This window comes from Drosophila novamexicana, unplaced genomic scaffold, assembly GCF_003285875.2.
Source record: "Drosophila novamexicana strain 15010-1031.04,08,12 unplaced genomic scaffold, DnovRS2.1 tig00000564-arrow-pilon, whole genome shotgun sequence".
Taxonomy (NCBI): Eukaryota; Metazoa; Arthropoda; class Insecta; order Diptera; family Drosophilidae; genus Drosophila; species Drosophila novamexicana.
This window is the reverse complement of record NW_020824810.1, coordinates 2,702,036-2,714,070: the sequence shown is the minus strand read 5'-3', so window position 1 is coordinate 2,714,070 and position 12,035 is coordinate 2,702,036. Positions and strand designations below refer to the sequence as shown.

The following is a 12,035-nucleotide window of genomic DNA, read 5'->3' as shown; positions in this document are numbered from 1 at the left end:
CAATATCAATGCCAACAGCCTTGCCAAGCTGATAATACCCCACACGAAAGAGAGTATTGAATAATATTTATGAATGTCAAATATTTTGGCTAACTTTTTGTTCCCCTCTTTTATTCCCTCTTGGCTAAAATAGAGTTGAAATATTTGAAAATAATGTGTGCATTTCTTTTGGCTCTTTTCAGCTGCAGCAACAACAATAAAACTGGAACCCCCCAACTCCTACATATGTAAATCCCAGGGTATTTGTGTGCGCAAAGAAATGGGCCAGATGATTTCCATGAAGTCGACAGCTTATTGATTTCTGCAAGTGTATTAAAAGCATTGCTCAATTGATCAAAAACACGCGCGTACACAGTGAAAAATAGTCGAGTGATTGCATAACGCAAAAACGTGTTAACAACAAATAAATAAATAAAACTGAAGAGAAAAATTAAATAAAACAGTTGCAGCTGCCTTTGCGGCTACTTTGGTTAATTGATTTCTGTTGCTGTTGTTTCTTGCAATGCGCCGTTTCAATGCCAACAACAACATTAACAATAACAACAACAATTTGCTGATACACAAACAACAACAAGAACAGCAGCAGCAGCAACTGTGCGACAATCGCGTGCGCGTTTCGTGCGCGTTTTTTGGCGCGCGCGTTTTTTAATTAATTCGTAGCGTTGTTATTGTTGTTGTTGGCCCTTTTCGGGCGTGTGCGTGTGTGCGTGTGTCCAGCCGGAAATCAGCAATTTCATTTACAATAAGACGCTTTCAAGGAGCCCAACTGAAGCAAAAACCCATAAAAAACAGTAGAGAAACAACGCAGCAAGAGGAAGCAGCCAAAATGTTCGCGGGCATCAGAAAAAGACTGGCACGCAAGTGAGTAAAGCCCCCCAACCCCCCCCCCCCCCCCCCCCCCCCCTTTAAGATTACGTTTTATCACTCTTTTCTTTTTTGTCAACCATTTGGAGCTGCTTTAATTTGATCACAGTTGTCCCTTTCCAGAAATACCCTAACCAAAAGAAATTTCGGCCTTGTTTCGAATAGATAGGGGTATTCCCTTCATAAAAACTTGAATACTGAACGCTTTATTTAAATGCTTGAGAATGAAAGAAACCAATTTATTAATGAGTGTTTAAGTCTTAACACTCGAATATTAGCAGGAATCTATTTGATGCAGACAATACGCTAGACAATAGATATTCATGTCTGGGATGCGTGCTGGAACTGTCCAGGAACTATTGATGGACTATTTTTCATAGTTCGGGCTATAAATAAATGAAAAGCAATAATAAAGTTTGTCTGGGAGTATTGCGACTATTGTATCGATAGATTGTAGGATTATTTTTAGACGAGGCTGAAAATTTTTCCAGAAATCCTGCAAATCGTGGAACGCATATCGATAAATATCGATATAAAGTAAAAACCCTGTGTTCCCAGAAAAAAAAAACTGTTTTTAGAACATAAAATATTCGAATTCAAGAGAGAAGTCTTTTATTTGTTGCTGATTGTATGATTCCAGTAAGACGCTTCTAGAAATTCTCTAAAAGTCCTGCAATTCTCGAAATATTACATCGATATATATCGATAACAATAAGAAACGCTCTCGCATTCTCAAGATACAAACTTAATTTGGGGCATACAAATGTATAATCCAAGGAACGAGTCTTGTGTCTCTCGTAAATTGTTTGATTATAGTATAGAATTTTCATAAAAGCCACGCAGCTCTTGGAACATAAATCGATATATATCGATAACACTTAATAAAGTGGTATTCTCATAATGCTAAGAAGCTCATTTAAGGGCATACAAAATTCGAATTCAAGCGCAAAGTCTTGTATTTCTTCTTGATTTTATCGATGTTGTCCCTTCGTTTTCATGGCCCAATTCCGCTGTTAATGACTTGCGCGATAAAAGTCAGCGCGGGCGCCAAACGGGGCGTTTTTCAATTTGCAAAAATAAAGAAGAAAAAACAGGAAAATGAAAAAAGCTGCGCGCTGCGTTTACAAAATAGTATACTATTTGTCTAATTAATTTTGTAGCCCAGCTTGAGACGAGCTGGGGCTAAGCTGAAAATGGGAGCTCAATTGCGCAGCACTTGAGACGCTTCAAAATTGGGGGACACCTACAACTGCCCCCTCTCCGCCTATTCCCCTCTTTTTCGAGCCAGTCAGCATCGTGAATGCGCCCCTCGCCCCATGTGACATTGAGGCTTATGAATTTGCTGATTTGCGCAAATGTTGCACGTTTCGACAACAATCATCATTCATCATCATTTTTATAATGATTTTTTACTATTTTCTGAGCGTTGTTTTTTTCGCTTTATTTTTTTTTTTTGTAAATGAGCCAATTAGCTTTTAAATCTTTATTATTAGCCGAACCGGTTTGCGTTTATCCATAAGCAAAATTGAATTATGCCACAAATTGGGCGCTTAACTGCCTCTCGGCGCGTGTTTTGGCCCCGGGCAGATCTTCCCAATCTTTTCTTAACTCTCCTCCTGGCCCGTCCACACTCATTCAACATTTTCGTGGGAAACTTATTCATCGTGAAGTTGTGAAATACACTAATGAAAGCCATAGAAAGTTGAGAGCCAAAGAATAGGCGCGTAATTGTACAGAGCGTGGCCTAAAGCTCATGGATAAAACTCACATATGAAAGACGCGCAGAACTCTTGAAGGGTCTCAAGGGATTGGAGAACTATTTTCATGCCAGAAATCATGGCAACAGGTGTTCACATTTCTATATAAAAAACTATTTGTCCTGACGGACTGACTGAAGGCTGAGCGCAACATAAGACCTAGGATTTTCACTGTGGTAATTCCACCCGCAAGCGTGGAAAACACGCGAAAACCGTGTGTATGAAACTTTTTGGTTTACTGTCCGTCCGGTTACAAACATTTTTTCAAAGATCTTTGAGAGAATTTATTTTATTCCTGCCACGGGCAAAGCCGGGGTATACCCGCTATTATCCCTTATAGACATAGGTCAAAACTTACCATCCCCATAACTCGGTCAAAACTCATCTGATTTTCACGAGGCTTGTCTTTCTATGCTTGGTTTTTCCTGCTCAATGGTAGTAAGTCATATACATTAATATTCATATTTTATCAAACTACTTTAAGGCATGTTTTCTATTCATGCTTCTACACGGGCTTAATACTCTGCTAAATAATACGTAACACTCTAATACACGAATAAACAATATGCTCATATATCTAAATATATATATATTATATATATATATTTCTCATTCTTGCTACTTCTTAAACAAGCTCGTTTTATTCTCACTTTTCTTGCCCATTTTAAATGCTCCACTTTAGAGTTTGGCATTAAATAAACATCACACGCTCCAGTGTCCATCTATCTACCTGCATAATTTACGCCCCTTTGGGGCAATGTGTGGCAGATGACAAAGGCGAGGGATTTTCTCTCTGTTTTTGGTAGTTGCCGCTGTTTGCGAGTCATGATGTGCTAATTATTACAGAAAAGTGCAGCCAAATGCCTTTTAGCACTTAACGTTGAGGGGGTCGGGGGAAGTGCCCCCGTAAGGCCAGATACTTTGGGCTCAGGTGCTAAAAACACCTGTGCAAATAGAAAACGAAAACTGAGGCCTAAACTCCAGCACTTGGCACTTTGTAGGTGGCAGCACTCATCTACATAACGTCGCATCTAGATACATATTTACATATGTCGCTTGAGCTGAGCACAGTGAGCGCAAAGTTCGGGGATCGGACACCCGATAAATATATATGCATATATATATATATATATATATATGTACAGCAGTCGTGTATGTGCCACAAACTGTTGAGGCTTCAACATCTTGTGAGCCCACACACACACACACACAATTTTCATAGGATTGAAACGCTTAGAAACGCCTGCGCTTCGGGTTTTTGGGTTTTTTTTTTCTTTTTTCTTGAGGGAGGGGCGCAGCACGGCAAATGTGGCAATCAAGCGCGACTAAAATTGAAATATAATTACACGAAAAGACATAACACACTTTATGCCAACATTAAAAACATTAAACATTTTATGTGGGCAAGCGCATTAAACTTGCAGGCCAAGCCGAGCGCAGCCCCAGATAACCCCTGAAAAAGCTGATGAATTCTCACGCATGTAAAACCTAGCTAAAAGTCTAGGCTGTGGCTGGACGGGATGTCTGTGTACATAACATATAATTACACGCATCCAAAAGTATTTTGGAAACTTACATTTATTGCATGCCTAATTATGATTGATACGGCGAACGGAGCTGAACACAATAACGAGAAAAAGACCTATATTCGGCATGCCGAAGATTTAATACCCTTGCAAAGCGAACCTTTTCATAATGCTCGTATCTAAGAAGCACAGGGTAAATAGTGAAGGCCGAGTATGGTTAAGATATCTTGAGAAAAAGAGTTTTCCATAAAGGAACCTAATTTTCGACCGATCGTTCCTATGGCAGCTATATAATATAGTAGTCCGATCCACTCAATTTCGACATATGTACTTCATCAAACAGAAAGAGAGACTTCTGCAAAGTTTTATGATGAAAGCTTTAAAACGGACGAGTTCGCATAGAATTTGACAGACGGACGGACGGACAGACGGGAATGACTATATCGACTCGGCTATTGGTACTAATCAAGTATATATATACCTATATAACCTCGGATGTGTCTCTTTCTAACTGTTACACATTTGGAGACAAAATAATGATACCCTCTGCAAGGGTATAACCAGTCGGAGTTCTCAACTTTGTTATACCCCGGGTAAGTTTTAATGTTTCTTGAAGATTACATCGTAACTGTAAATAGGTTTTACAAAAATTGGAATTCCTGAGAATAAGGGAGTTGTTTTAATGTTGTTCTATTATATGCTTTGCTTCCAAGTTCCCAGATTCAGAAAAGATGCGCTATCTCAAGATTTTCTGAACAAAGTCTTATTAAGAGCTAAAGAAACAAAATCTTTTGAATAGTGTTGAAAAGCGTAGTAAATACTTCTCTAAACTTTGCATATGCTTTACGCACTTTGTATGCCTTCCTAAATACCCTTTAAAAAACAACAACAGAAACTCGTTGTTAGTTGTTTGCTAGTTTAGGGGCCCCCAAGCGGCGTTTTCCATTTTGTGCTCGTTTCGCTGCTGGCACTCATTGTTCTGCGCTTGTTATCAAATGTATCTTTGTATCTGTATCTGACTGACAGCCTCTGACGCCGCGCATGTGCCACATACAAGCTTATTGGGGCTTATGGGTTGAAGGAAATGTGATGCAACAAAGCGTGAGCCGGCGGCAACTAACATTTAGACACACGCACTTATGACATGTATCTGTATCTGCAACCGTATTCGTATCTGTATCTGCAGCCTCGCGCTAATTTCGAGCTAAGATTACAAACGAAACAGAGAAACCCTGGAAAACTGTTGCAATAGCCGGATATGCTCCGTTCTTGATAAAGCAAATAGAGCTCAAATACATTAACGTATTTTACGAGGAAGCATCAAGTTTTTCGGCGGCTTTTGCCTAATTGCTGTCGGCATTCGATAGGCTTGTGGTTAGCATTGACACAATATTTCCGTGCCTGTTTTCAGTTCAAAGTTCGTTCGCCCTCAGTTGAGCGTGTAGAGTAAGCAAGAGTGCTCGACTAGCAGATACCCTTAGCTGCCGTTGCGACCATTCTAGCTTTCTTCTTTAACAAAAACAAATATTATTTAAACAATATCGATTTTTATCGATTATTTGGTAAGTTATCGATTATCGGAAACAAGTTCGTACCGCGCGGGCACTAGGAAGAGTTACATTCCAAATTTCAATTCCCTAGCTCTTATAGGTTGCTTGCATTAATACATACGAACATAGCTAGACCGACTCGCATATTGATGCAGATCGAGAATATATATGTTGTCGGATATGTTTCCTTCTGCCTGTTACATACATTTGCACAACTACATTATACCCATTATTAATGGATTCGGGGTATGAAAACATCTTTTGTTATTCGCCTTGATCAATAGATAGTTAGATAGAGCACACTCTACAGAGTAGACAAAATGAGCGCATTATTTGCCCAGGCGCTGCCTTTGCAATTGCTTGGGTAAGTTACCCCCACCCCTCTCTTCACTCAACCACCCACACCCCTCGTTGGCTGTCATAAATGCGCCATTAGAGCTAACAACGTATTTTCAACTTCACTTAGACAACGCGCACCCACATTTACCCACCCACAAATCTGTGCCCCTACTCCCCCCCTCCATCGACCCTTTGCACACACAAAAGAAATGCCATTTTATGCATTTCAAGTGCGTCGACGTCGACGTCGCCGTCACCGTCTGTGCACTATCACACATCTAAGTATGCAGCTGTGTGCGTGCGTGTGTGTATGTTTGCATATTTGTATAGCTGCGCCTGTCGCACATCCTCCATCCACCCGTCCGTCCGTTCGTCCGTTAGTCTGCCTGTCTGTCTGTCTCTCTCTCTCTGTCAGAGTGAGTGAAGTGTCAATTCCATCATAAGCCAAAGTGGCGCACATATCGCATAACATTCTTACAAAAAGGGGCGACAGCGACAGGCGACAGGCCAAATCAAAGGAAAAAGAAAAATTATTGAACAATTTCTCAAAATAAAATACAACAAAACTGCACGAGCAACGGCAACAGCAAATCGAAATTAATATACCCTAACGGTTCATAAAAATTAGTTATATAAACATTATTTATGTGTGCATCAAAATATAATAATAAAATTGCAAACTCACCAGCAGCTGGAGTTGCGTATGCCTGCATGCATGTGCGCACACACACACACACATGCACACAAACGTATAAAAATATATATGTATGTATGTACATATGTATATGCAAAAGCATCTATGGCCAACACGAATGTGCACTTAATAATAGCCGCAAATCAATATACACCATAAAAAGAACACACTTCACTTTACCATTTTGCATGCATTTTAACTTTTCATTTCAATTTCAATTTACACATAATGCAATTCTCACAGGAACTTTTTATGCGCGGCAGAATTTAGGCGGCAAGCAACAGCTGACTAAAGTTGGCTGCAGCAAAAGCGATAGCGATATCGATTGTTGCAGTGTTGCAAAGTTTGGCTAGCTATTGTGATCAGTGCTGGTATTTGGCAACTGTTGATATGTTAAAGTTTATCGATAACAGCCGTTGCATTGGCTTAAATCTAGCTTAATGACTAGCCGCCATTTAGCTAGCTTAAAGCTATATCTGGCAGTTTTTGATTATTTAACAGCTAAGAAGTTTCTAAAATAGCTGTTAGCTTCAAATCTACACGAAATGCACATTTTGCAAAGGGAAAATACTGAAAAATGTATAATAATTAAATAAATACGATTTAAGGTCAAGTAATTTGTACAATTTGAGCCACTTGACAAACTGAAAGTACCTCAACATAGAGTATACAAAATGAGCACAATGAAAGCGTCAAATAGGCGTCTGTCTCCTCTGCATTTTGACAGCAAACACGCTGCACACGGAGCAGCAATCCCTCATCCAGCCGCACAATTCGAAAGATGCAGATACAACGGACACCGATACAGATTCAATTTGGGTGTGACAATTGCAGCCGCAGACGCGACGCCATCATGATGAATACCTTTTTAATGAGCAGCTGACATATGAATATGCATTGGATGGATTTATTATCGCCTCGCCTCGGCTCGCATCGCCTCGGCTCGCATCGCCTCGGGCAGGCATTCAGTCTGAGCCGGAGGAGCTGGCTTCGATCATAAATTTCCACCTTTGACGCGTGGAATGACCCTAACCTACCCAAATAGTTGCTTAGTTTTGTAATGTTTATTGGACCGCGACATGCAAAGTGCGAACGAACGAGTGCGATGTGCAATATATGTATATATATGTACAGAGAAATTCCTATACAATGGGAACTTCCAGAATAACTGGAAGTGTTCAGAATTGTGGTCAGAGGTTCAAGCTCGCAAAGCTAAAAGTTGCGGGCTCAAATCTCGATCGATTTTGTTAATTTACTATGTTTTTTTTTCGCCCTTTTGTATCAAGTCAGAAAGAGAAAAGTTCCCATTTGCGAGCGTCCACTGTGGCTTTTTGGCTTTTTTTTTTAGCAGTTTTTGTACTTGTTTTCTAATTAAAAGTTTGCCCTTAACGTTTGCTTTAAACGCAAACTTGTTTCCGGCGTTTGGCTACGCCAAAAACCACACCCACCAAGCGCCACACTTCCCGCCACCCCCTTCCCCCGCCCTACGACCAATTATTTCAGGGCGTCGACACACAACAACAACAATAATATAAACCTGGTATTGTTGTTGCGTTTAAGGGCAGCAAATGTTTGTTGATAAATAAAATTTATATGAGAATGCGCGCGTGTATGTGTGTGTTTATAGCTTTGTGTGGCCAGGTGGACAGCTCAGGTATATATACATATGCATATATATATATATGTGTGGGTGTGTGTGTGGCATATATAATACAACAGAGCGAACGCGTTATCTATTAGAGCGCGGAAATGGCATATTGAGCCTGTTTTTATGGGTCATCACGGTGCTGGCCACGTTGGCTTTCGGCACCTTTTGCGCCCCAAATAATTAGCATGCCATTCTGTGTCCTTGAAGGCAAAAGCCACAGATAACTGATAGCTGATATATGATATTGCGTATCCGATTCTGGCCTGCCCCTGCCCCTGCCCCTGCCCCTGTCTGGCCAGTTGCCAAAGCTAAAAAATCTGCATGCAAAGTCTGTGACAAGCAAATAACTTTCTAAACTGATGGCTGCACCTTGACGGCTTCCCTTTAGATGTATCTCTATATATATAAAGATGAGTACAGTAAAGACTCTGCACTGACGGATAGCTTCTAACAATATGGTTAGTTCCAATTCTTATTGTTGTTTTTTTCCTACAATATCTTTTCTACTTTATATAAACAAAAGTAATGGTGTCTTTGGTTTTCTCGGTGGTTCGAACCCTGAACTTCCTGTGATTAGTAGAGCCGGAAAAATATCGATGTCGGAGACAATCGATTATTTCGATTGCATCGATACTATCGATACACGGCAAATACAGTATTATGTCGAATGAAGAACAATTAAAAATAGCTCCATTTAAAATTATTTTGCTTAAGAGAAAGTCTCTAATTCAAAATGTGTTAGAACCGGGAAAACATCGATAAAATAATCGATAGTTCTTAAAACATCAAAAAATCGATATAATCGATAATTCCAGCGATTGTTTTCCAGCTCCAATCTAAGCGATTGTCGTTAATTTTATAACAAGCGGAAATCAATCTTTCTAGCAAAATAAAATGCCAAAGCGTAGTTGTACGCTTTAGGGTGCTTTCACTGTACCATACCCCACACACAAGAACAGGGCTTGGCTCGACGTCATGTGCCAGTCAATCGGTTCGAGCTTTGTGAAGTGTTTGCCCAGGTAAACACAAAGTGTCCACTTGACTTCCGTTTGGCTGGTTGCTTCGATTCCCGGAATCGCAGCTCGAAACTCCAAAACGTGACATCGATGTTTGTTTCTGTGTGTGTGTGTGTATTTTTCTCTGGCTGCGGTTTAATTCATAGCATTTGCATAGGCATTTGGCATTTGTAGTGGTATTTACATGTCAGGCCCCCTTCTTGTTTTATTTGCATTAATATTTACAAATGCCAGCGCGAATCGCTCCAAATGGCTCAGCATAAAATAATTTAGCGCTCCATTTAAGTGTCAATTAGCTGGGCAATGCTGCGAAAGTGTCATTTTGTCAGCTTATTAAATTCTAATAAATGTATCGTTAGTAATAGCTAAAAATAGCTTTGAAAGAACATTTAACTTCATGTTAAATAAACGCTAAAGTGAGCATTAAACTTCATGTTAAATCAAATTCAAGCTCAACTTAATGGCAAAGTCAACCAGTCGGATTTCTAGTGAATAAACTTTTTCAAATTTAAAAATAAGCTAGTTATGGCTAAAAATAAAAAACGGCTAAAATGGCAGCGCAGCCAACTTCAAGTTGTCAGAGCTTGGCTTTGCTTTTGGCGGTTTCTTCAGTTTATTCTCCAATTTAACAATTGTTGCGGTCGAGGAGATCTCATTACGATCCATCGATGTCGCCGACTCAATTATGTGAATGTAAAAAGCCCATGTCGATTATTTCCTGTTTCAACCGCAAGCACAATTATATGTGGCTTATCAGATCTGTCTGGCCCGTATATGCAGTGTGTGTGTGCTCATAATAAATCTTTGAGTTTTTCTCTCCTTGTCAAATTATGCTAATTTCAAGTGTGGGCTTCAAAATCAGCTATGAGCAAGAGGAAAGCAGGCAGGGAGATAGGTAGAGATTTTTAACAGATTTGGGTCATTGATAAAAGCTTCGATGGAGCATCAACACATTGTCAGCGACAAAGGGCGTGTTGAAATGAGATGCACGCACCGGAGCCCATAGCCAGAGCGAAATTCTAGTAACAACAACTACTCAAATTTCCCATTACATTAATCACACCCACAGGGCTCTACTTGGGGCAAATAGAGACAGGGTGTTTTTTTAATAAAGTGCCGAAGATTAGACGAAGGCGAAGATCTCTTGGGTAAAAGAGAAAACTTATTTGTTATAAGGTGCCGAAGATCATAAATACCCTTAAAACAAGGGAAAGATCTTCGATTCTTAGTGGACGATATTTCGAAAAATTCACAATATTTTGAACGGGGCGGACGCGTCTAAAAAGTTACACAATCTGGATCTATGTGTAACATACGAGAGTCCCTATCCGTATCTGATACTTCAAGCTCCTCTAAGCTAACGGTAAGATAGGATTTCGATAACTTATTTATCGATATCAAGAAAACTGAAGGTATCGATAAGTGGAAACAAACTTTAAATATGCCAACAAAAGGAGAACGTTCTACATTTTGAATCTCTAGCTCTTACAGTCGTCTAGACAGCCAGAAGGATAGATATCCATATTACATTTGCCGACACAGTTCAGGAACATATATACCCCATATAGTCGAAAATTTCTCCTCTGCGATGCACACTTTGTGAGAAAATTAAGATGCCCTCTTTAGGTGCCTAACAATGCGAATGAGATGCTTGGTTGGCTGCAGCTCAAATGGCCAAGTTAACAACGTGCCTTGACGCCCCTATTGCTGCTGCTGCTTCTTCTTCTTCTTCTCTTTAGCCAGCTGCAGCTGCATCCTTTTGGCTTGTTTGAGTTGGCTTCACACCAAGCAAAGAGACCCCATTTGAATTGTAAACAGACTTGGACACGCCTATTTGGGTTATGCTGCTGCATGGATGAGTACCCGGCCATGTTGTATATGGAGGCCCGTTGTCGGATTGTGTTGCAAGTCTGCGAAATGGGTTACGGAACGTGCAGCGGCCCTTTTCGAATGTGCAGCGGACCGTGCAGCGCGGATTTATAACGGAAGCTCAGCCCGTTCGGCTCATGAATAAATTAACAATTGCCGGTGAAATTTGCATGCATATAAGCTAAATACCCACTGAATGCATATAAACGAACAGATGTCTATCAGAGAAGCCTATCTACCGATTCGATTCCTAAGCAAACCTTCTGCCCAAGCCCGATAATATGGTCCCTAAATACTTAGCTTAACTTCGGAGCTTAGAGTCCGATCTATGTGCAAGTTTCAGGAACAATGAAACGATCTTCAATTTTTCAATTCACAGTCCAGTTTGCGCCGAACATTTTAATGCTAAACCTGGTTCGCCCCCAAGGGATGCTGTACTTTAAATCTCAATGTGTCCAGTTTCATGTCCATGTCTAAATCCAAGTCTATGTCTGCATTTGCGTGTGGTCAGTGGCCAGCCACGCCCACGCCCCTGTCAGCTGCTGGCACCCACAAGCCAAAGAGCTAACAGCGAGCTGCATACTGGCCTGCCAGCCTGACAGTCGGACAGTCGGACAGTTGGACAGTTGAAGCGAACGTTGGGCGTTTCCAGCTTCGATTTTCCATATGCATGACAAGAGGCGGAGGCGGCGGTGCAGGCGGAGACGGGGGCGGAGGGCGGAAGGCGGGGGCGTTCTCGGTGGCAGCTTTCGAATTGCAGTCAAAAATTATT

The 12,035-nt window shown here is 40.7% G+C and overlaps 1 protein-coding gene across 2 annotated transcripts in view; it reads left to right on the top strand.

Annotated features, from left to right (window-relative positions):
- The first annotated feature begins 680 nt into the window (after nt 1–680).
- LOC115762171 (uncharacterized protein DDB_G0284459) overlaps nt 681–12,035 on the top strand; it is a 47,459-nt gene continuing 36,104 nt past the window's right edge. For both annotated transcript variants that reach the window (XM_030704288.1, XM_030704287.1), the window contains exon 1: nt 681–861. In XM_030704288.1, the coding sequence (XP_030560148.1) occupies nt 827–861 (35 nt within the window). In that variant the 5' untranslated portion in view covers nt 681–826. The remainder of the gene's footprint in view (nt 862–12,035) is intronic.